General features: G+C 45.6%; 1 protein-coding gene across 8 annotated transcripts in view; it reads left to right on the top strand.

The window, feature by feature from the left end:
- Positions 1-23822, top strand: part of PTK2B (protein tyrosine kinase 2 beta) — a 117379-nt gene that overhangs the window by 67204 nt on the left and 26353 nt on the right. For all 8 annotated transcript variants that reach the window (XM_031692545.2, XM_031692547.2, XM_031692546.2 and 5 more), the window contains 6 exons: positions 15468-15646; positions 16182-16269; positions 17470-17549; positions 22709-22771; positions 22984-23038; positions 23482-23622. In XM_031692545.2, coding sequence (XP_031548405.1) covers positions 15468-15646; positions 16182-16269; positions 17470-17549; positions 22709-22771; positions 22984-23038; positions 23482-23622 — 606 coding nt within the window. The remainder of the gene's footprint in view (positions 1-15467; positions 15647-16181; positions 16270-17469; positions 17550-22708; positions 22772-22983; positions 23039-23481; positions 23623-23822) is intronic.

The raw sequence follows: 23822 nt of genomic DNA, 5'->3' as shown, positions 1-23822 counted from the left end.
GCAGCCTGCTCTACACTTGTGCTCTCTGCCCTCCCCTGTGGATTCAGCTGTCAGACAATACAGTCCAGAATATTCCCAGAGAGGCAGGTTTCAGATACTGTGACCCATTGTCCCTGCCCTCTACTCATTACATATTGATCTCAGTTAATTTCAAGTTTAAACCTATCACTTAGCCAGACGCAGGATGTTATGGACTGAATGTGTGTGTCCCTCTCAGCCCCAGTCTGGGTGTTGAAGCCCTACCCCCAGTGCAGTGGCATTAGGAGATGGGCCTGAGGTCATAACAGCAGGGCTCCCATGATGAGCTTAGAAGAAGGTGAAGAGCCCAGCGCTGTCTCCCCTGCCCTGTGAGGACATGGCCAGAGGGCGCCTGTCTGCAAACCAGGAGAGCTCCCGCCTCGAATGCAGTCTGCCAGCACCTCCACCCTGGGCTTCTCAGCCTCCAGGGCCGTGAGAAATAAAGGTTTGTCCCTAAGGCCACAGCAATCTGTCACAGCAGCCCGAGCGGATGAAGACACCCGGCCGGCAGCTCCGTGTGGCCAGAGAGTCTCCAGCCCACACTTCGTGGGCTCATGTTCTTTGTTTCCAGAACAATCTCTGAGGCCCTCTTCACATGTGTCTGAGGTCAAGACCACAAGGTTGAGGTGCAAGAAGAAGGAAAGCCGTGACTACCTGTCCTGGGAAGCTCCTGTCTCTGAAAGAATAGTTACCCTGGAAAGAATTAAGGAGCCACCCAAGGCCTGCCCCACCCCCACACATGAGAACAGTCCCTGGAAACCTGAGAGAAAGGGGGTTTAGCCAGGAAACCACAAACCTACACCACAGAGACACTCAGTGATACAAAAAGAGGTACATTCGCAAGGACTTCCTTCTTTCTGCACCCCCTCCCCATTTCCTGTGTGTGCTCAGCAGACCAGACCACCCACCACAGGCACCTGCCCGCGGGGGCGAGCGCAGGGCCGCAGCGCAGAGTTCTGGGTCCTCCTTCTCTATCTGCGCACCTGGATGCCCCACGTCGGCAAGTCGGTGGTCAGGTGTCTGTGCTGACGTTTCTATTTTTAACCTGACGGTTGCGTTGCTGAATGTCCTTGTCAGGTACAGGCTTTTTAGCACATCCAGATGAATGCTTTCAGGATGATAACTTACGTTAAGTTTCATTATTTTGCTCTTTAATCACTTTTTAGAAGTTACCCCATAGGTGTGTTGAGAACTTGGAGCTTGTATAGCTGTGGTATTTGTTTCCCAGGCCTGCCGTAACACATGACCGCAAAACTGGTGGCTTAAAACAACAGAGAAATGTCCTCTCGCAGTTCCAAAGGCCAGAAGCCCCATAGCGAGAGGTCAGGGGGCTGAGCTCCCTCCAAGACTCTGGGGTGGAATCCATGCTTGCTTCTTCCAGCTTCTGGTGGCCCCAGGCTTCCTTGGCTTACGGCAGCATCACTTCAGCCTCTGCCTCTGTCTTCACATCCCCTTCACTTCCCTCTGTGTGTCTTCTCTAGGAATTGTCTTGCCACAGGATTTAGGAGACCCCCAGATAGACCAGAATGATCTCATCTTGAGATCCTGAATGTAATGGCGTCTGCAAAGACCCTTTTTCCAAATGAGGTCACCTTCACAGGTTCCAGAGCGTGGACTCATCTTCTGGGAGCCACCATTCAAGTCATGACAGCCGTCAGTTGGGATCACAATGGCAGCTGCCGGCACCCCCTATTCCGGTGGACGCAGACCGTGTACACAGGACACAGGGATGTGCGAGCGCTTTGCACACGTGGGCACACCCAAGGCTCCGTGTCAGGAACTGGCCACGGAGCACGGGCTGCCGAAAGCCTCTCACTCGTCCCTGCTTTCTCCTGGGATTCTCAGTTGCTGGGCAGCCTGTGGGCTGTCTGCCCCAGCGCGATTCCTGTGACACAGCCAGCCTACGTGACACCACAGTCTGGTCCCTTGTCACGCCCCAGGTGATTGCATCCAGCCACATAGCTTGAAATTCTAATTTTAACCATTGGTGCCCAAATTCGCAACCTTTGTCTCCAACCACCTCCCACAACTCCATTCACACGTCCACCTGCCTGCCGTCCCCACAGGCCGCCAACCTTCCGTGCACGGAATCAGCTCAGAACCCTCTCCTAAAACTCTGCTTCTCCTCCAGGCTTTCCAGCTCTGTTAACTGCAGCTCTGTTCTTTTAGTTATTGTACCTCAGGCTATCAACCTTGGAGTCATCCTTGAATCCTTTCTTCTTCTCACACTCTTCATCCACCAGAAAATCCTGTCAGCTCTACCATCAGAGCATGTTCGGATTCTGAGCAGTTCCTTCTCACCACCTCCACTGCCTCTACCCTGGTCCAGACCATCAGCATCTCTTTCCTGGAAATAACACATTCACCTCATAACTGTGTCTGCCTGTATCCCACTGTGGTCCGTTCCACAGGCAGCAGCCATGGTGAATTTTAAAATACAGGACAGTCAAAAGGATGTATTTATGGTATAGCTCAGGTCGTATCACTGCTCTACTTTAAACTCTCTGATGTCTACGTTCTTCACTCAAAATAGAATTCAAAGTCCTTACCTTAGCCTGCAACAGGGCTCGGCGAGCAGTGGCCTACAGGCCAAATATGGCCCACCGCCCATTGTTGTCAATAAAGTTTTACTGAGACATAACCATGCTCACTTGTTTATGTATTGTTGATGATACTTTTGAGCTGCATCAGTGGAGCTGAGTAGTTGCAACAGGGACATCTGGCCCAGAAAGCCTTGAATATTTACTACCTGGCCCTTTACAGAGAAAGTTTGCTGAGCCCTGGCCTGGCCCTTCCGACCTTTCCTCCCGTCTCTTTCCTCTGTGTCACCCCACCTCAGCCCCACTGGCCTCTTCACAGTTGCCTGAACGTGCTGAGCACACGGGGCCTCGCAGATGCCCACCTCAGGGCCTCTGTGCAGTCTGGCCCCTTTTTAAGAAGGCTCTTCCCCCACAAGGCCACCCCTCTCCCCCTTACTTCCTTCCGGGATCCATTCAAATGCCCCCTTATCAGAGAGGACTTGGTTGGCCACTCTGTGTGAAACAGCAGCCCTCCCCTCACCCCCCCCCCCACAATCACTCTGCAGCTTACCTGCTTTGTTTGTCGACTTGGCGTTTATCAGAACCTGAGGTAACGTCATGCTGGTTCGTTTCTCATTCACCCCCAGTAGAACACAAGCCCCATGAGAGAGGGACGCTTTGTTTCCCCAATTTGCTGAATTCATTCATGAGTAGTTACCTAACGATGGATGGATGGATTCCAGTTTATAAAGTCAGCAGAGACTGGCTAGAATTCCATATCTCAACTCCAGTTTCCAGCAAGGGAGAGAGAGTTTCGGACTGACCTGGTGTGTCCAGCGGGCAGTGTCTTGGGTCAGTGGCATTAAATGCCCAAGAGGTGCTAGGAATAGAGCAAACAGACTGGCTCATGTAACCACCACTGCAGTCTTCCCAGATGAGGCAGATGATCTGGGTCACCAGAGGGTTTTAAAAACACCAGTTGTCCAAGTCCTATCCCAAATTCACTGAATCAGAGGCTCAGGAGTGGGGGGACCACACCAGTCACTGCCCCGAAGGAGCCATCTCTGCCTGCAGGATGCCCGCCTGGCCCGCACTCCTTGTAGAAGGATTATCAGCAAACACGTGGGTTGGGGGGAGCCCCAGGGTACGAAGCCATGTTACGGGGTCTGAGAACTCAAAAGATACTCAGAGTCTTGAAGGGTCTGTGAAGGGTGACAGGAGAAGGCTGGATGGGGCAGAACTGAAGACGGTCTGTCGATGGGCATCGGGTGGTTGCAGGGGCCACCAGAGCGATCCCGTTTCCCTCATCCCAGCAAATGACAGATTGTATAGTAACTGCCTTTTGTCAGTCTCTAAAGGGAGATGACCTCCTGGAAAGTGAAGCCAATGTCGTCTTCTCCATTGTCTCCCCAGTGCCTTCTTAGACACAAAGCAGGCACTCAGTAGATGTCTGTGGACTGAATGAGCAAATGGATGAGCTGACGCCTGCAGAACACAGCTGAGCCTAGCATCTCCTAGATCACCTGATATAAAGGCCAAATCGGAAGTGGACTGGAAGGAAGTTTGATAACTTCATAAATGATAAAGTGCAAGAGGATTAAAAGAATTTCAGCTGGTTTAAAATAGAATTTCCTGTATGCCCTTGGGCAAGTCACCTGACCTCCCTGGGTCTCAGTGTCTTCATTTAAAAACAATCAAATTAAGTGATCTCTGCATTTACTTAAGGCTCTCAAATTCCAGTCTAAGTTTTATGAGCTTAGTAAACAGGTCAACTTTTGAGTATCTGTAGAGCTGTCGATTTTACTCTGGTGGTTGCATCAGCGAGGGCTGCTTTCACGTATGAGCTTCTAGGATCTAGACGGCAAAATAGCTGTTCAACTTAACTTTCATCAAGACCTGAGTGAATTTTGGCCATTCTTTCTCTCTCTGGCCCTGGGACCTTGACTGTTGAGTCAGCATTTTAATTTTAGAATCTTGTATTTTACAGGTAGTTTATTCATCTCTTAAAAGTAGAGCCTTACAAGTAGGGCATGAGGTCTGCACTGAGTAGCGCATGAGCCAAGTGCACGGGCATAACCTGTGCCATCTGTTCAAGTTGGAAGCTGATCTCTGCTCTTGTCCTTTAGCTATGGATTTTTTATGCCTAATCTGCCAAACTAAGTCTAATATAATAGCTAAACTTAAACATTTATTTTTTAAACACTTTTTTATTGAGTTATAGTCATTTTACAATGTTGTGTCAAATTCCAGTGTAGAGCACAACTTTTCAGTTACACATGAACATACATATATTCATTGTCACATTCTTTTTTTGCTGTGAGCTACCACAAGATCTTGTGTACATTTCCCTGTGCTGTACAGTATAATCTTGTTTATCTATTCTGCATATGCCTGTCAGTATCTACAAATTTTGAACTCCCTGTCTATCCCTTCCCAACAGCCCCATCCTTGGCAACCACAAGTTTATATTCTATGTCTATGAGTCTGTTTCTGTTTTGTATTTATGTTCTTTTTTTTTTTTTTAGATTCCACATATGAATGATCTCATATGGTATTTTTCTTTCTCTTTCTGGCTTTTAAACACTTGTTTTGGAAGAGATTTTTTTTTTTACAAGTATAAAATGAATATATCAAAGAGACATGAAAGAAAAACTATAAATCCTTATCTCTCATGAAAGTAGATGCAAATATCCTCAACAAAATATTAGAAAATCAAATCCAACAGTATGTAGAATAACTACAGATTTATTCAGTAATAGTAATAGCATTTTATTTAGCACTGCCTTGGGCAAGGCACTATGCTGAGCCCTTGATGGATGTCATTTTATTTAATCCTCACAAGAACCATGTGAAATAGGAAAATTTTTATATTTTACGAATGAGGAAACCAAAGCAGAGAGGTTATTTTGCCCAAAGTCACAAAGCAAATCAGAGATGCAATAGTTTCTGACTCTTAAGGCCATGCTCTTAACCACTACAATATATGTAAAAGTTCAAACACAGGAAACCCAGATGAATACAATCATGTACGCGGATATTCACACCACCCCCCCCCCAACCCAAGACAACACTGTTAACATTATAATGCATTTCATTCTGGATTTGCTTATTTCTCCTTCTATAGCTGTCATGCTCTGTGCATGACTTTATACACTGCGCCTCCCACTTACGGTAATAGAAGCAGCTTCCAAAAGTGATGACAAGCTCTTTATACAATTTTACAAGCTAGTATATAAACCGTGTGTGGTCCTCCCATCACTTTCATGGCCCTTTCCAAACTATTTGGATTGCTTGCGTATTGCGGCTTTTGCTGTTTTTAAAATTGCGACAGTGAGTTTCTTTGTATACAGGGTATTTCTGTATTTTGAATCATTTCTTCAGTTTATGCTTTGTCCTAGTCAGCTCAGGCTGCCATAACAAAATGCCACAGGCTGGGGGGCTTTTAAGCCCCCAACAGAAATTTATTTCTCTGAGTTCTGCAGGCTAGCAGTCCAAGATCAGGGTACCAGATCTTCTGATGACAGCCCTCTTCCTGGCTTGCAGGCAGCCACTTCCTGCTATCCTCACATGGTGGAGAGAGAGCTCATTTCTCTTATCTCTACTTAAAAGGGCACTAATCCCATCCGTGAGGGCTCCACTCTCATGACCTCATCACTTTTCAAAAGCTTCACTTCTAGATACCGTCACATTGAGCATTAGGGCTTCAGCATATGAACTGGGGTGGGGGGGGACACCAACATTCAATCCATACCATGTTCCCAGGCAAAGAACTAAGTCAAAGATATGAACACATTGCAGGTTCTTGATACAACACACATATCCATGTGGTGTCTGTCCTTGCACTAGGATGGGAGCTCCCCAGGGCTGTTCAAGTCATTTAAAAAGAAGGCTTCTGGTTGCCTTTTCAACCTGTTTTTGTGCTGTCTCAGAGTTTTACTTCCTGTCCCCATGTGCAGCAGAAGGGCAGAGGAAGGAGCCTTCCACTGTGAGCTTTGCCCTGGGAACATGAAACCCTTTGTGGCTTTCATGCCCAGGCAGAAGGAAGTCATTTTTCTCTGCATTATTTCTTCCTGGCCAACTTCTCCATGGCCACGACCTGACGTCCCGCAAGGCTCATTCATCACACGTCAGCCGCCTGTTGCTGCTGGTGCTGCCTTCAGCTTGGAAGCAGTCTCAGATCCCTTTTCCAGAGATGGCTTTCCTCAACCACCTGTACGGAGCTGAAGGGCTGTTGGAAGTTACTGGCAACCACTGTTCCCCCTCTTCTCTTGGCCACTGCTTAGGCAATCACTCCATGGGACTGGCTTCAGTTCCCAGGGTACCAGCTCACACCCAGGCAGGGCGAGTCAGAGGAACTTCTGGCCAGGGACCCTTAGACTCCATTCCAGGTTCTCAAATTATGTCTAAATTGCAGACTTGCTGAGTTAATTAATCCAGCTCCCCAGGACTGCTTGACCCTTGAGCCATGTTCATCCCATCTCTTTTGTCCACCCATCATGATAGTAGCCATCATTTCTTGAGCATCTATTCTGTGCTAACCACGAGGCTAAGCTCTCTGCATATCTATAACACACATAAAGCTGGCCAGCTTGCTTTCCCCTTGAAGCCAGTCTCAGTAGTAATCACATTCCAAAAAAATTAAAAAATTAAAAATTAGTCTGATGTCTAAAACTAATTGAAAATCAATTTGAATCTTTACTGTCATCTCTTTGGGGAAAAATATCACTGAAAGATCACTTTCAAGATAAATAGCAAAAATTTCTTAACATTTTTATAACCATTTCTTAATATCCAGTTGGGTTGGGTTGGCTGCTGTCCAAAAATATCTTTACTTGAATTTTTGGAATTCCTGAAATCTGGCCCACAAAGGCTCTTATCTCTCTCCCCTCTCTTGCTCATTGCAAAATCCATTCTTTTTCTTCCCTTGGTCACTCTTTACTGTCATGTTGTTTCTAAAAACCCAGCTACTAAATGAAATATATTTAATAAGCTCAAGGAAAAAAAAAGAAGCTTAGGTGTTTCATTTAAAAAAAAAAAAAGGTGAACCTGAGAAAATCCTGAGACTACAGAGATTACTAAAACAGCTATAAAATGTGACTGAGGTAACAGGAAAGACTATCAGATCAAAGAAACATGAAAAAAGACGAGAGACAGCCCCATACATATAGGCACTGAATGCTGGATATCCTGGTGAAACCAATTTTAAGCCGTACCTCACACTACATCCAAAAATCAATTTCAGATGGGGAAAAAAGCTGACTCAGCACCAACAGAAGAGCGAGAAGATCGAGTAATACATATCTTGGGGATAGTTTGGGGTCTTCATGCTATTTGATACAGCGAATAAATCAACGTCAGCCAAGCAGGAAGAAAAGCCTTAGAACTCCCACTGTTTGCCAGAAACTCGAAGCTGTGAGCCACGGGCTGTCGGAAGGTCTGCTGTACAGTAGTCCTCGTGTGGGCGGAAGGGAAGGTTTTCCTGGAGCAAAAAAGAGTCCTGCGCGTAGCTCAATAATAATTGATAACATTAAGATGGCTTTCTATTTTTTCTGTCTTCTTCTGTATGGCAATTTCATGAGTAGGTAAACACCTCCTACTGTTGTTTTTAAAAGCGATTTATTCATAGAGAAAGAACGACGGACCCGTTAATGACAGGTGATGAGCCGTGGGCAGAGGGCTGATTTTGCTGCTCCCACCATTTGCGTGCGAAGCTGCGTGAATGAGGGAGAAGACGCAGTAAATGGTGAGGGAGGAGGCGTGGCTGATGCAGACGCCTCCGTGGTGAGATCATGTCAAGCCTCAAAGCGTTTTCTTTTAAATGGATCCCCCATTCCACTCTGTCCACTTAAGCCACTTTCTTCCTCCCCCCCTGTGAACAGAAGCTTCTTGAGATGAGGGCTCTGCGTGTGCACTGGGGCTCCTGTTATGCTTTGCAGCGAGCATATATCATAGATAGTTCATGATGGTTTGAATGAAAGAACCATTGAGTAGCTTCATATGACCATGGCAGAGAACAGCAGAAAGGAGGCTGTGGCTCGGGGAGCTTGTCATCCCACTAGAACCATATGTCAGAACTGGGCCCACACCTTGCGCTTCTGTGGCTCCAAAGTTAGTGCGTGCTCTTTCTGTGTCACCTGTGGCTGTCGACTTTGGTTCTCCCCAGGTACACCTGGAGAGTGGGCACACTTTGCAGTGCAGTTCTGACCAGTGCAATTGTGGAGCTAGCACAGATGTCGCAGGTTGAGGGCACAATCCTCCTCAAGGCACCCCTCCCAGACCCCAGTCACAAACCCTGTGGTTCCCAGGCCACCCATACTTTTGACAAACTGGCTACAAATTTAGGGGTTTCTGTTACCCTCTCAGGTTCAGTAATTTGCTAGAATAACTCACTGAACTCAGGAAAGTGCTATATTGATGATTACAATTTTTTTATGAAGAATACAAATCAGAACCAGCCAAATAAAGAGACATTTGGTGTGAATTCTGGGAGGGCCCAAGCATGAAGTTTCAGTGTCCTTAGGACATGTCACCTTCCAGGTACACTGAACCAGGAAGCTCACCCCAGCTTCTATGTCTAGAGTTTTTATTAGAGTTTAATGAAGTAGGTGCAATTGATGGATTGATTGGCTCATTGGCTATGTAATTTGACTCAGTCTCCAACCTTCCTCCTCTCCCTGGTGGCCAGACTGATGTCACAGGACTCAATGCTCCAAACCTTTAATCACATGGTTGGTCTTTCCAACAAGGCCAGGCCCCATCCTAAGAGGATTCCAGGGCCCACCCAGCGTCATCTCATTACCATAAACCTCCCCGTGGCCCAGAGGTACCCATCAGGAATAACAAAGACACTCTAATTGTTTAGGAATTTCCAAGGGTTCAGAGGCTCCCTTCTCAGATGCAGGACAAAGACCATCCAAATTCTTTATTACACAACATCCTTCCATCAGTAACCAGCAGGGCAATGGGGGTGGTGGGTGGAGGAGCCATTTGGTAAAGCTCCTTCTCCCCAGGGACTTCAGCTTTGTTCCTGCAGGAAGAATGTCCCCTGCCCCCGCACGGGTAAAAGTCCGCCCAGTGCCACGCAGCCTCCCAAACTGTGCACTTCATGTTCCAAACCTCCCCCCCCCAAATTCCTCCTTACCTGAAGCTGAAATCAACCTTCCTATGAAAATCTGTTGGATGAAGAGTCTCTTCATGAATTTCCACCCCAAGGATCTAGAGTTAACCTTACCCGACCTACCCTACAACAGAAACTGGTCGGTTTTTAGAAGGCAACCCGGAAGTAATTTTGTACAAGTTTACGCCCTGGAGAGTTTCACCAACTGCAGACCAAAGAGCTAGATTCAGTCTGGCCCCTTTCAGAGGCTCTGAATGGAAGAAAGGCTGCAAGGCCCTGCCTGGCCTGGCCAGAATTTCATTTGTCCATTTGATATGGTGCCTTCACTTCTCATGTGGCTGAGAATCTGCCTCCCCACAGTTTCTCTCTTTGCATTTTAAAATTATTTCAAATTTATATTTTAAAAAATGGAAAGAACAGTAAAAAGAACTCCCATATCACCTTCACCCAGACTCCCCAGTTGTTCAAATATATTATTGGTGATATTTAGTAGCTCTGTCTCTTCATAAACACACACACAGACACACACAGACACACACACACAAAATAGGCCCATTGTCATTATTCTCTTTCTGAATTATTTAAAAACAAGCTGTAGCAACACTGCACCATCACTAAATATACTCCGGTGTTTATTTCCCCCATGCAAGGGCACTGTCCTACAGAACTACACTGCGACCATCTGAATCAGAAGTCACCATTGCTACAAACACCACTACCATCCAAACCATAGAGCCCATTTAAATTTCACCATCTATCCCTACAATGTCTGTTTTTCCTGCCTGGTCCAGAAACAGGAACACACAAGGCAGTTAGTTGCCGTATCTCTTTGTTCTCCTCTAATCTGGAAGGGTTTCTCCATCTGAAAGAGTTCAGGTCTTCTACTCTATCAGTCTCCAAGGTGTCAGGACTAGACCCAACATGAGCTCTTGGCTGAGGTATCTCAGAAATGATGTTGTGCTCTTCTCAGTATCAAGGCGAGAGGCATGTTCTGTTTACCTTGTTCTAATGCTGGTGGTGTTAACCTTGACGACCTGGTCATTTGTGTCTGCCAGGTTTTCCTTTGGATTTGATTAGTGTCTGAGGGAGATACACTAAGACCACATCAATATCCTATGCATCATCAGACCTCCAGCCTCTGGCTTTATTATCCACCAATGAATCATGCCTGAACCAACCAACATGGAGTTTGTTGCCAAGTGGTGATTTTCTGTCTCTTTCCTTTCTTCTACATTGACTAGTTAGTGTTCTCCTACAAAGAAGAGCATCCCCTTCTCCTCCATTTATTTATGTCTCTCTCTTAGATTCTATTTTGTTCTGTGGGTAGAATCCATTCCCCATCATTACATATCTTAATGCTTAGGTTCTCCCAGACTTGGTCCATGCCAATCTGTTTAAGCTGGTACTGTTTCCTTGCTGTTATCCTCAACAGTCTCTAAAAACTTCCTTTGTTTTTCTAGCACGAAAAGATATTCCAGGCTCTTCTAGTACTTTCTTTGCCCTAGCCCTGGAATCAGCCATTTTCCAAGGAACCTTGAATCTGTTTAGTGGAGAAGGGTATTTGGAAAGTAAGACTGGATGCTTGATATGCAATTGACTATCAGGGTGTCATTGGTCCTCTGTAAACAAAGCTCTATTTCTTTCTCTTTCTCTTTCTCTCAAGCATTAAGTCTGACCAATGCTTCCAATTTCAATCCCTCACCTAAGGATTCTCTCTAGCCTTCCCTTCCCTCCATATTTTAAGTACTTTCTCCAACAGTAAGAAACCCACGCCCCATCATCCTCAATCTATTTACTCCTTCACTCAGTCCCCTTGTATGTGACCAATATTCTAACCACCCCCAGACAACTCCACCCCTGGCTCCACCTCCTTTGCTCTCTTCCTGCCTCTGCAGCCACTGCCAAGCCCTTACTACTTTGATCCCTGGCCATACCACACCTTCAAGGCAAGGAAAAAGAAAAGAAGATAAAAGGATAGAAGAAGAGGAAACCAGTTTTGTTTTGTTTTTCCAATCTTTCTTTGTTTTTACAAAAGCACCAGAATCTCCAAGAGATTGCTGTGATAAAATAATGCTGAGGGGTTTTGAGTATTTACCTTGTGCCAGGTTCTGTCCTAAGGGGTTTTATCTAATTTAATCCTCCTAAGACCTTTCAAAATAGATACTGTTATTCTCCATGTTATAGATGAGAAAATTGAATGCAGAGAGCTTAAATATGTTGTCCAAGAACAATTAGCTATGCAGTGCACGGAGCGCTATAGGAGTCTGACACGCCGGCTTATGCTCATGGCTATTCCTGTGTTGCTGGCTGACTGTGACTTGAAGGGAGCTCTCTGCTTCCTAACCTGCTCCCATTTGCAGAGAATGCAGATTTGTTTATTAAAATAACACATAGATTTTTTTAAAGGGTGGAATAGTTTGGCTGGACTAAACTTCCCACAGATAACAATGCTAAAATCTGGACAAAATTAAAAAATCAAATTCTCTTGAAGGCTCTGGAGAGAGACCACAGCAAAGGAGAAACTAGGGGAAAATCTGCTCTTGACAGCTGAACTGCTAAGAATTAGATTTGCAAATCTGTAGCTCTTGCCTAATGGTGCTTTCCAATCTGGTTCGGGCTGGAAGGGCAGAAAGCAGCAGCCTTACTGGTTTGAGGTATCAGAGCATAGAACTTGGGGCTGCCAGAGAAGCCAGAAGATTGAGGAAAGTCCTGAAAAAGAGGGAGCCACAGAGAAGGTGAACACCAAAATGGAAAATTTAATTTTTTTAAATGTTAATTTACAGAAATATCAAAATGTATAAACTATTTTGGAACAAATTTAACAAAAGGTTTGTAAAATCTATACACTGAAAATTACAAATCACTGCTGACAAACATTAAAGAAGAGCAAAATAAGTGGAGAGTTATATCATGTTTGAGGGTTGGAAGATTCAATGCTATTAAGATGCTAATTCTCCCTTGCTAAGCAATATATATTTAACACTATCTCCATCATAATTCTGCAGACATTTTAAATAGAAAGTGACAAACTGATTCAAAAATGTAAATGGAAATGCAGAGACCCAGAATAGCACAATCATCTTGGGGAGGAAATGGTGGAAGGCTTACACTATTTGACTTCATCTAAATCTCCACTAAAGCTACAGTGATGCAGACAGTGTGGTTTTAGCACAGTAAAGACAACGATCAATAGAACAGAAGTGAGAGTCCAGAAATAGACCAAAACTTATATGGCCAGTTGATTTTGACAGAGATAGCAAAACAATTCAATTGGGAAATGAAAGTCAACAACCAGTGCTGAACAACCATAGATTGTTATAAGAAAAAAATTTTGATCCCTACCTCACACCAGACACAAAAGTTAATTCAAGATTAATCACAGAGCTAAAGGTCAAAGTTGAAACTATAAAGCTTATAAAAGAAAACAGGAGACTATTTTGATTGACTGGAGGCAGGCAAAGATTTCTTAGACAGGATGCAAAAATCACTAACCATAAAAGAAAATTTTGATAAATGAAACTTTATCAAAAGACACTGTTAAGGAAATAAATAATAGGCACAGTATAGACCTAGAGGAAATATTCATAAAACAGATTACTTTTATCTAGAATGTATAAGGATCCCCTACAACTCAATAAAAAAAAAAAAACACAAAAAGTGAGCAAAGGATTTGAAAAACTACTTTACAAAAGAAGATATATTAATGGCCAATAAACAGGAAGAAGTACTTAATATTGTTAGTCATCAGGGAAATGCAAATTAAAAGCACAATGAGATACCATGCCTACCCACTAAAATGACTAATATTAAAAAGACTTATAATACCAAATGTTGGTGAGGATGTGTTGTAATGGACATCTCATATATCACAGTTGAAATATAAAATGGGATAATCTTGGCAGTTTCTTATAAAGTTAAACATTCATCTACCTCTGACCCAGTCATTCCTCTCCTAGGTATTTGTCCAAAGGAAATGACAACATACATAAACGAGAAGACTTGTATATTACTGTTCATGGTAATTTTATTTACAATAGCATCAGATGAGAACTAGTCCAAGCATTAGGGGAATGAATAATATATACTAAGTGATTCCATTTATTTGAAGTTCTACAACAGGCAAAACTAAGTAAAGGTGGGAGGGAAATACTGTAGCCTAGAATTGGGGATGGGAATGTGCCATGAAGGTTGACTGAAAAGGGATATGAGGGACCTTTCTGGGGATCTGGAAATATCTTAATTGGTATGTGGGTTGCACAGGTGTATTCATGTGTCAAATTGTATAGCTAAAACTTGTGTGTTTGAATTAATACAAATTTCACTATGAAACAAAAACTGTGAAAATTGATAATAGTTGAGTGATGATTGAGGAGTAGATCGTGTTATGGAAGAAGCAAGCATGGCAGAATGTTGGTAATTGTTGAAACTGGGTACACGGGGGTTTATGATATTATTCTACTGACTTCTGCTTTCTTCATATATATTTGAGATTTTCAATAATCACAGGGATGCCAGTCCTGGGGAAATTCAGCATTAGTTGTATAAGTTTCGACTTGGACAAGGAAGACTCTAAGTTCAAAAACACTAGAGTCTGGGACTCCAGATGGGAGTCTAGGTGGGACTGACATGGGAGCTCTGGATAATATAACAAGATGACCAAGTGAACAGAGAAGTACAGAGGGGCAATGGCAAGAGAAATGGGTGGAAATAATGACAAAATTGTCAACTTCACAGCCTTGAACTCTCCCTCTTCTTTGTGTCTCTCTCACTGTAGGTACCATTGTTCACAGCCTTCTTCCTCATCCCAGGACCAAAGTTCTAATTCCTGTGCTGACTTGTTAGAACTGTTAACATTCGCATTCTGTGCCTCAGTTTCCCCATCTATATCACAGAGCAATAACTGACTGCTCTAATAAGCATTTGCTTTCCTAAAGGGGATGGGATTTTTCAAGCTTAGGGTCTTCTACCTTCTCAACTCCATGGAATTGAAGAGGGCTGGCAGGAAGCAGAGCTGGACAAGGACACGTGGGTGCCTAGGCAGAAGAATAATTGGGTGTTCCTTCAAAACAGTACTATTTAAATATTAGTTAAGCATTTTTTAGTGAAAATAAGAAGAAGCTGATTTTCTTCTTAAAAAATGGTGAACCTCTTTTTTTCAATTGATTATGTTTGATTTACTAAATTAGACAACTTCATGGCAGGCATGTTACAAACCTAAATAATCTAGGGCCATGCTTCTTCCTGATCAGAAAGCAGCCCGGTCTAGTAGAATTCCTCAGAGTCTAGTGGCCCAGGATTCAAAATCCTAGCTTAATTCCATGAGCTGTGTGACCTCCATCAGCTTTCTCATCAGCCAAATGGGGATGTTAACACCTGCTCCCCTGTGTAGTGCAGATCCAATGAAATGATATATGCAAAGTGCCCAGGAGTGCCTACTCCAGACCCTCAGTAATGCTGGCTGACTTGGAAACCATTCAGAGAATGCTTCTTTCATGGTGGTTGCTCAGGAGTTATTAATCGGTTTGATTGGAATGAAACGCAGAAGCACAGAATCCATGCTTTTTGCCTCAGTGCATTTTTCTCCTCTCTCCTCCCAGTTCCTCCATCTCTGTCTCATTTTGCCAACCTGCCCATTCATCACATACAGCCTGCTGTGTACCACGCCTTGCACTAATTCCTAGATAAGCAGAGATGAAGAGGACATTACGATGGAATCCCACCCTGGAGAATCACACTTCTGGGGGCTGCGTGAGGACTGTGGGAGCCTAGAAGGGGGCCGGCCCTGAGTCCTGCCCCTCTCTCCTCCCCTGTAGGAGGTCATCGCCTCCATCCTGCTGAGCGGACGGATCGGGCCCAACATCCAGCTGGCTGAGTGCTATGGGCTGAGGCTGAAGCACATGAAGTCAGACGAGATCCACTGGCTGCACCCGCAGATGACAGTGGGTGAGGTGCAGGACAAGTACGAGTGTCTACACGTGGAAGCCGAGTGGAGGTAGGAGAGGAGGCCTGGGCTCTCAAATGGGAGGGGAGATAAGTGAGGAGTGGGGAGGCCCTGGGAGGTCCTTCCTTAGAGCACTTCCCAACTTCTGAGAATATTTTGGAAAATCTGAGTGGCATTGGCATTTTAGGTTGGTCCTTCTGCAGGATCCAATGCACGTATTTGCCAAGCACATGTGGGCTCACAGTGCATTCCCATCCCAAGACGGGTATCTAGGCATGTCCCTAGACAGGATGCTGTTGGTGCTAGAGAGAAGGAGGAACAGAAGTGCGGAGAGGAGAGAGAGCCAGGCAAAGGGCTGGTCTGTGAACCTCAGGAGAACAGCTGCTGTAAGGGAGAAGAGATGGAGAGTCAGGATTGACCACCACATGCTGGCCAACTATCCCTCTGTCCTCTGTGGTCCTTCACCCAACCACGGAGGAAAGAAAGAAGGAGCAAGTCCTGAACGGGTGGCCAGGAGCTCCATGGGCAGCCTTTCATATAACCAGCCTCCCTGTGTCAACCAGAGAGTCTAAATTTCCTGTCCCAGGTATGACCTTCAAATCCGCTACCTGCCAGAGGACTTCATGGAGAGCCTGAAGGAAGACAGGACTACGCTGCTTTATTTTTACCAACAGGTAAAAGTATTTTGTCTTCTGGTCTCCCAGGTCATATGACCATCCTCTCCTGAGGAGATGGAAAGACAAAGCTTAGATTTTGGAAGTCCCATTCCGAGAAACATCTCTTGGGAACATTGCTTGGTCCTTGGTCAGCTGTCCAAACATGCTTCCCTCACAGCTAAGGGCTGGCTAACCCCACCGCATGTGCACAGCTCTACCTGGACTTTCCTAGTGGCTCTTTGCTGCAAAGGAGTGCTAGCTTTACAGCAGGCAGGGCAGGTCCAAAGGGGAGGCGGTAGTCTCAGCGCACAGGCTTGGCCGTCTGACACACCTGGTGTCTAGCCCAGCTCTGCTACGCCCTCACCTGGTATCCCTAGGGATTTAATTTACCTGCATGAGGCTGTTTCCTCTTCTATAAAATGAGGACAATAATAAGAATATCTACTCTATAGGGCTGGTGCGAGGACCAAGCGATAGCATTAGCGGTGCTGGTAAACCAGTTCTCTGATTTGTAGCACTTGCCAATGTCCATGGTGTTAATTCTCCCACCCTGGCCTATTTCAAACCACCAATACATCAACTGACACACAAAGTTTTGGAAAACTTAATAACTGGCTTCCATGAGGTGTTTGGAGCTGCTCACAGCACCACTGGCTACAACGCATGTGAGGTGCCCCACACAGGACCTGGCAGGGAGTGAGCGCTGCGTACATGGGAGCTGCCATCAGTATTTTCTGTCTGGCCTGAGCCTCCCCTTGTATTTCTCCCCTGTTTTACTGGAGACCAAGCCAGCCTTTTCTTGTACAGTGGTTGGCATCTGTCACTGCTTACCAGCAAGGCTTTGGGTAGATTACTGACTCCTCCTCAAATTCCCAGTTTCCTTGTCTCCAAAATGAGGAGCTGGGGAGGGGAATCCGAACTTCCCGCCTCGTGGAGCCGTGAAGGTGCTTCAGAGACCCAAAGGCCCCAGCCTCCGGGGGCGCGATCCCCACCCTCACTGCCCAGGGGTCCAGAGGGAGGCAGAGGCGGAGGAGGGCGAGCCTCCCCCTCCTGCTGTTCATCTCTGGCTATGCATTTGTTCATGGTGGGGTGAGAAACAGCGCAGGGCGGCAGGATGGTGCTCAAAGCACACACATACCATGTCCTGGGGCCTCTGCTCATCTCAGGGGAATGGGGAAGGAGGGTAGGAGTCTCAACCTTGGCCTTTCTCCCTACCAGCTCCGGAATGACTACATGCAGCGCTATGCCAGCAAGGTCAGCGAGGGCATGGCCCTGCAGCTGGGCTGTCTGGAACTCAGGTATGTGTCCTCGAGGCCTCTCCAGGGAGGGTGCCTGCACCTCCCCTCCTGTCCTGGGCTCTTGGCCAGCTCGGACTTTCCTCCAGGGTGGGAAGAAAAAGAGGGTATATGAGAGCTGGAAGGGGACAAGTTGGGGCTGACAGAGGGTAAGTCCCTGAGGTGCTCACTGTCTGGTCCTTGGGAGAGAAGTGCCAGCTCCCTCTCTGGTCGGTGTCCCCTGTCTTTCTTTGGTTGCCACTGCTCTTGCCTCCAGGCTGCCAGCATCTCTCTGCCATTCCAGGGATCTAGTACTGCTTCTTTGAGCAGTAGGCTTGTTTCTGGGAGATATTTGAATGTTGGGATTTCCACCTGTGCTGTTCACTGCTGTATCCCCAGCTCCAGTGGGTGCTAATAGATATGTACAAAGGTAGTAAATCGTCCAGGGATGCTCATAAACTTACCGTGTTTGGGAAGTGACAAATGTGTCTACAGCTGATCCTAATACAAGGCAGAATGAAGTATGTACCAAACAGATGTGCACTCGGGAGCCAGCAATCCTGCCTGAGGGCATCAGGAAGAGGGCATGTGAACTAGCCCAGGAAGCAGAATAAAGACGCCAGGGGGTGAGGAGGGGTCGGGGAGGGTATAGCTCAATGGTAGAGCGCGTGCTTAGCACACATGAGGTCCTGGGAGTTCCTTGCGGCTGGTGGGGGGGCTGTCTACGAAGTTTAATTAATTACACTTGCCCTCTGTGCCTTCCAAGACCACCTCAGCCCCAGTATCTCCATTAAAAAAAAAATAGAAAGGTTGAGAAAGACTTCCACCAGCAGGTAATCAGGGTAGTTGGACGTGGGGTGTACATTTGGGCTCAGGGATCAGTGGAAGGACAGTGGGAGGTTAGCTTAGGAGGGGAGTTGGGGTTGAGGGTGGATGACTGAATGATAGGCTGAGAAATGAACCTTATTCTTGGCTGTGGAAGCATTTAGGGCAGAGGAGGAGTTGTCAAGCCTGTGCTCTTGCACTTTCTTTTTTTATTTTAATTTTTACATACTTATTTCTCTGGTCACTAGCACTGTGTTAACCAAAGCAGCATCCACCGTTCAGTTAAACAACCCACCATCATCCATGGACCCATTCCACCCTTTCATCACCTTCTCTGTTCCCCTTGTCTGTCCTAGAACAGTGGTTCTAAGCTCTGGTTGCAAATCAAAATCCCCTGGGAGCTTATAAACTAGAGACTCCCTGCCCCGCTGCTGGGAACTGATTTAGTGGATCTGGGTGGCACTTCAGGACGTGCATTTTTGATAAGTCCCCCAGGTGATTTGGACACAGTTAGCCTCTTATGAGTTGATGGTTCCAGGGTGAGTCCTGCCCTATCTGTGACCTTAAAGGTACAGAGAATAAAAGTCTGCCACTGCTTCTGTTGAGTTGGGGGCCTTTGAGGAATTATGGCTCCCATCCTGGGTCTCAAAGAGAGCTCTGAGGGGTCCCCCGGGGAGGGCCGTGGGATGGGAAGGGGAGCTTCTGACACTGTGGGCATTTGTGACAGAGAAGGTCAAGGACAGCCCTTGCTTTCCCACTTGGGGTCTGTCTCAACAGACCAGCGAACGCTAGGGCCCTCAGTGCAGAGGATGTCTACAGCCCCTGATGCCTGCTGGAAGGCTGACCACCTCGCCGCAGTTGGCAGTGGTCCTGGGAGTTCCATTCGGCTGGATGGGGGCTGTCTACGAAGTTTAATTAATTATGCATGCCCTCTATGCCTTCCAAGACCACCTCAGCTCCTACAACCGGCATCACGTCTTCTCTACTGAAATTAGTCAACTCAGGAAAAGCCCGCCTTTATCTTTCTGTTTGTGGATCTCATATCCAGGACCCCAGTGTCACTCTGAGACTCTGATCTTTGGAGTCACTGTCAAAATGTCATCACCTAGTAAAACAGTGACGTAGAGAAGACCCATTAGCATTCTATTTCATGTTCTTTCCTCGAATCATCCCCAAACCATTATCAGTCATCATAATAATGACTCATTATTTAGACCGTGCACTGGGCTGCATACGCTGGAGGACACGGCGAGCCATCTGACATGGCTTCACTTACAGTCTTGTAAGAAGCAGACAATCTCTGCTGTCTTACCAACTCAGGATCATTCCAAAACCCATGCTTATTTTATAACGGGGATGTATTGCTTCACACCTCCCTAGTCTGAGGAACAGGAGTCAGATAAATGTTCTTACTCTTTTTTTTAACATTTTTTATTGATTTATAATCATTTTACAATGTTGTGTCAAATTTCAGTGTAGAGCACAATTTTTCAGTTATACATGAACATATATGTAATTAATTGTCATATTTTTTCTCTTTGAGCTACCATGAGATCTTGTATATATTTCCCTGTGCTATACAGTATAATCTTGTTTATCTGTTCTACATTTTGAAATCCCAGTCTATCCCTTCCCACCCCCCAACACCCTTGGCAACCACAAGTTTGTATTCTATGTCTATGAGTCTATTTCTGTTTTGTGTTTATGCTTTGTTTGTTTGTTTTTAGATTCCACATATGAGTGGTCTCATATGGTATTTTTCTTTCTCTTTCTGGCTTACTTCACTTAGAATGACATTCTCCAGGAGCATCCATGTTTCTGCAAATGGCATTAGGTTGTCGGTTTTTATGGCTGAGTAGTATTCCATTGTATAAATATACCACATCTTCTTTATCCAGTCATCCACTGATGGACATTTAGGCTGTCTCCATGTCTTGGCTATTGTAAATAGTGCTGCTATGAACATTGGGGTGCAGGTGTCTTTTTGAAGTAGGGTTCCTTCTGGATATAAGCCCAGGAGCGGGATTCCTGGGTCATATGGTAAGTCTATTCCTAGTCTTTTGAGGACTCTCCATACTGTTTTCCACAGTGGCTGCACCAAACTGCATTCCCACCAGCAGTGTAGGAGGGTTCCCTTTTCTCCACAGCCTCTCCAGCATTTGTCATTTGTGGACTTTTAAATGACGGTCATTCTGACTGGTGTGAGGTGACACCTCATTGTAGTTTTGATTTGCATTTCTCTGATAATTAGTGATACTGAGCATTTTTTCATGTGCCTATTGATCATTTGTATTTCTTCCTTGGAGAATTGCTTGTTTAGGTCTTCTGCCCATTTTTGGATTGGGTTGTTTGGTTTTTTTTCTTATTAAGTCGTATAAGCTGCTTCTATATTCTGGAGGTCAAGCCTTTGTCAGTTTCATTTGCGAAAGTTTTCTCCCATTCCGTAGGTTGTTGTTTTGTTTCACTTATGGTTTCCTTTGCTGTGCAGAAGCTTGTAAGTTTCGTTAAGTCCCATTTGTTTATTCTTGCTTTTATTTCTATTACTTGGGTAGACTGTTCTAGGAGAACACTTTTGAGATGTATGTCAGATAATGTTTTGCCTATATTTTCTTCTAGGAGGTTTATTATGTCTTGTCTTATGTTTAAGTCTTTGATCCATTTTGAGTTTATTTTTGTGTATGGTGTAAGGGAGTGTTCTAGCTTCATTGATTTGCGTGCTGCTGTCCAGTTTTCCCAACACCATTTGCTGAAGAGACTGTCTTTATTCCATTGCATATTCTTGCCTCCTTTGTCAAAGATTAGTTGACCAAAATGTTCTTATTCTTAAGGGTTGACCTTGGAGGTACAACTTCTGTGATATTAGGGAAAGGATGTGGAAGAACCTATTTGGTCAGCTTCATAGAAGATTTTCAAGCCTATCATTTTTAAAGTTGAATCCAAAGCTATCCATTCTCATGGATTGTTTTAAAGTTGACTTATGACTATTTCTCACCAAGAGAGATAGATACATTTCCAAAAATCAGGCACAATGCAGAATTTTCCAAGACTGTGATTTTTTTTTTTTGAAAAGCTTCCAGCAGTCTACCCATAGATCATGGGCTAGAGTCTCTGGTCCTATTCACATTGTCACCTGCCTACAGATATACAGTATCTCTAGGGAAAAATACATATTTTTTCCTCGCTTAAAAAATAAGTGTGGTATATGCACAAGATACGTGATTACCAAGATGAGTCCTCAATGCACTCAACTCATATCAAGGAACAACTGGGCATAGTGATGAAGAGCAAAGGATCTGAAGCTGGGCTGCCTGAATTTGCAATCTGGATCTTCCACTGATTGGGCAGGTCACTTGATCTCTCTGTGCCTCACTTCTTTCATCTGTAAAATGGGAATGATGACAATGGTAACAACCTTATAGGATTGTTGCTGAGAAGTAAATGAGTTAATGTGTTTAAAGTACTTAGGGTGAGTGAGTCTAGCTCAGTGGTAAAGCGCATGCATAAGGCCCTGGGTTCAGTTCCCTCTCTGCTTATGGTATCAGTAGCATAAAATATTCCCAGATATACATAAGGACACCTGGTTTAAGGGAAGCACTGAATCACTCTAATGTACCATCAAGAGTGGGACAATGTCTGCAACAGTTGAAGAAATTACTAGACACAGATCCAAACAGGGAAAGGAGGATAACACAAAGGGAGACATTGTCTCTTTGGTCTCTACCTAAATAACTGTTATAAACACATAGTACATAAAAATCTCCATCAAGAAATACATTTTAAGGGAAATGGGACTTAGAATATGCATTAAAATTAATAGATGTTACTCCTGGTGGTAGGATTATGGATTATTTTTATTTTCTTCTCTTGTTCCATACATTCAAAAGTTTTCATGTTTGCTACATTTAATAATTATTTACATACACACATATAATATTTCAGAGATAGCAGATGAGGGGAAAGGAAATCACAAAGGGAACCGAGAGCCTGAAGGTGGAGGTAGACATTCCTTTACTGATAGCTCAAGTGTTGGCTGCTTTGGGTCATTTAGTTTTAGAGACCCTGATAGAACCACAATCTTCCCTTTCTGCCCCACAACTGGGTAGTCCCAGAGCTGGACCTCCCAGAGCTGGACCTCCCAGAGCAAGCTGGAGTCTTTTCCAGGAGGAAATGTGTGGGTTTTCTTTTTCTTCATGGCTTTCTAAATATTGAATTTTTTGACTCTCCTCTTTCTCCTTCCCAGTGGTTCCCACATCTGGCAGGGGAGGGGGCTTCTAGGCCAATGTGTGGGCATCAGGTGACCCAACTCTGACGGCCTCATTCCCCAGCCATTAGCCTCTCCATGGCTTCTCTTTCTCCAGGAGGTTCTTCAAGGACATGCCCCACAACGCACTTGACAAAAAGTCCAACTTCGAGCTCCTGGAGTAAGTCCTGGGACTGGCCCCGGCCTCTCCTCCCTTTTTTCCTTCCTGCCCTGCTCTTCCTGCTCACCCCCTACACCCATCATCCCCAGACCAGAGCCAGGCAGAACCAATCTCCCTGGTCCTCAAGCCCTCTCACTGTTCCCAGATTGGCCAGAAGTCCTGGGTTAGGGAATGAAGTGGAATTTAATGCTGCTTTTCTCCACTTCTTTCAGGAAGGAAGTGGGGCTGGACCTGTTTTTCCCAAAGCAGATGCAGGAGAACCTAAAGGTGAGGAAACCAGCAGGTGAGGGGCCCAGGAAGACCCCCTTTGTGTCCCCCCAGGAACAGAGCTCAAGGGATGAGGCTGGGGATACTCAGGGGAGCCAGGGTGTTTGTGCTGCCTTGGGCCATCTGGACATAGGACCGCTCCATCCATCCAGTGGGCCCTTTCTGTGGCGGGGGATCTGGAAACCAGCATCTGGTTCCACACCGGAGGCTAGTTAGCTGTGTGGCCTGAGCCCTGGGGATACCACCTCCCCTGCATCCTTCGCAGGGCTCTGGTGAGCTCCCTTGAGACAACAGGTATGTGTTTTAGGCAAGAGAGCCCTGCTCCCTCATGGCAGAGGCCTGGGGATGGTCCTCAGGCAGCGGGCAGGCTGGCATGACATCTTAGGGAAGGAATCAGAGCTCATAGGAGCAGCACCCGCTCACTGCTGACGGTGTCCCCCTAGCCCAAGCAGTTCCGAAAGATGATCCAGCAGACGTTCCAGCAGTACGCCTCGCTCCGGGAGGAGGAGTGCGTCATGAAGTTCTTCAACACCCTCGCCGGCTTTGCCAACATCGACCAGGAGACCTATCGCTGTGAACTCATTGTAATAACATGCCCTCTTTATTCTCTCCTGGACCCAAAAGGGGGCCATGAGGCCAATTCAGGGTTGGGGGGGCCGGTCAAGAAGAGGATTTGCTTGCTTGTAGGTTCTGTAGCATCAGGGCTTCCCTGATGCATATGAATTTGCAACTAACGTTAAGCCACTTGCTTGAGAAAGGGAACTGACATCTTGGCTCCAAATCT

This window comes from Vicugna pacos, chromosome 31, assembly GCF_048564905.1.
Source record: "Vicugna pacos chromosome 31, VicPac4, whole genome shotgun sequence".
Lineage (NCBI taxonomy): Eukaryota > Metazoa > Chordata > Mammalia > Artiodactyla > Camelidae > Vicugna > Vicugna pacos.
This window is presented reverse-complemented; position numbering and strand designations above follow the sequence as displayed.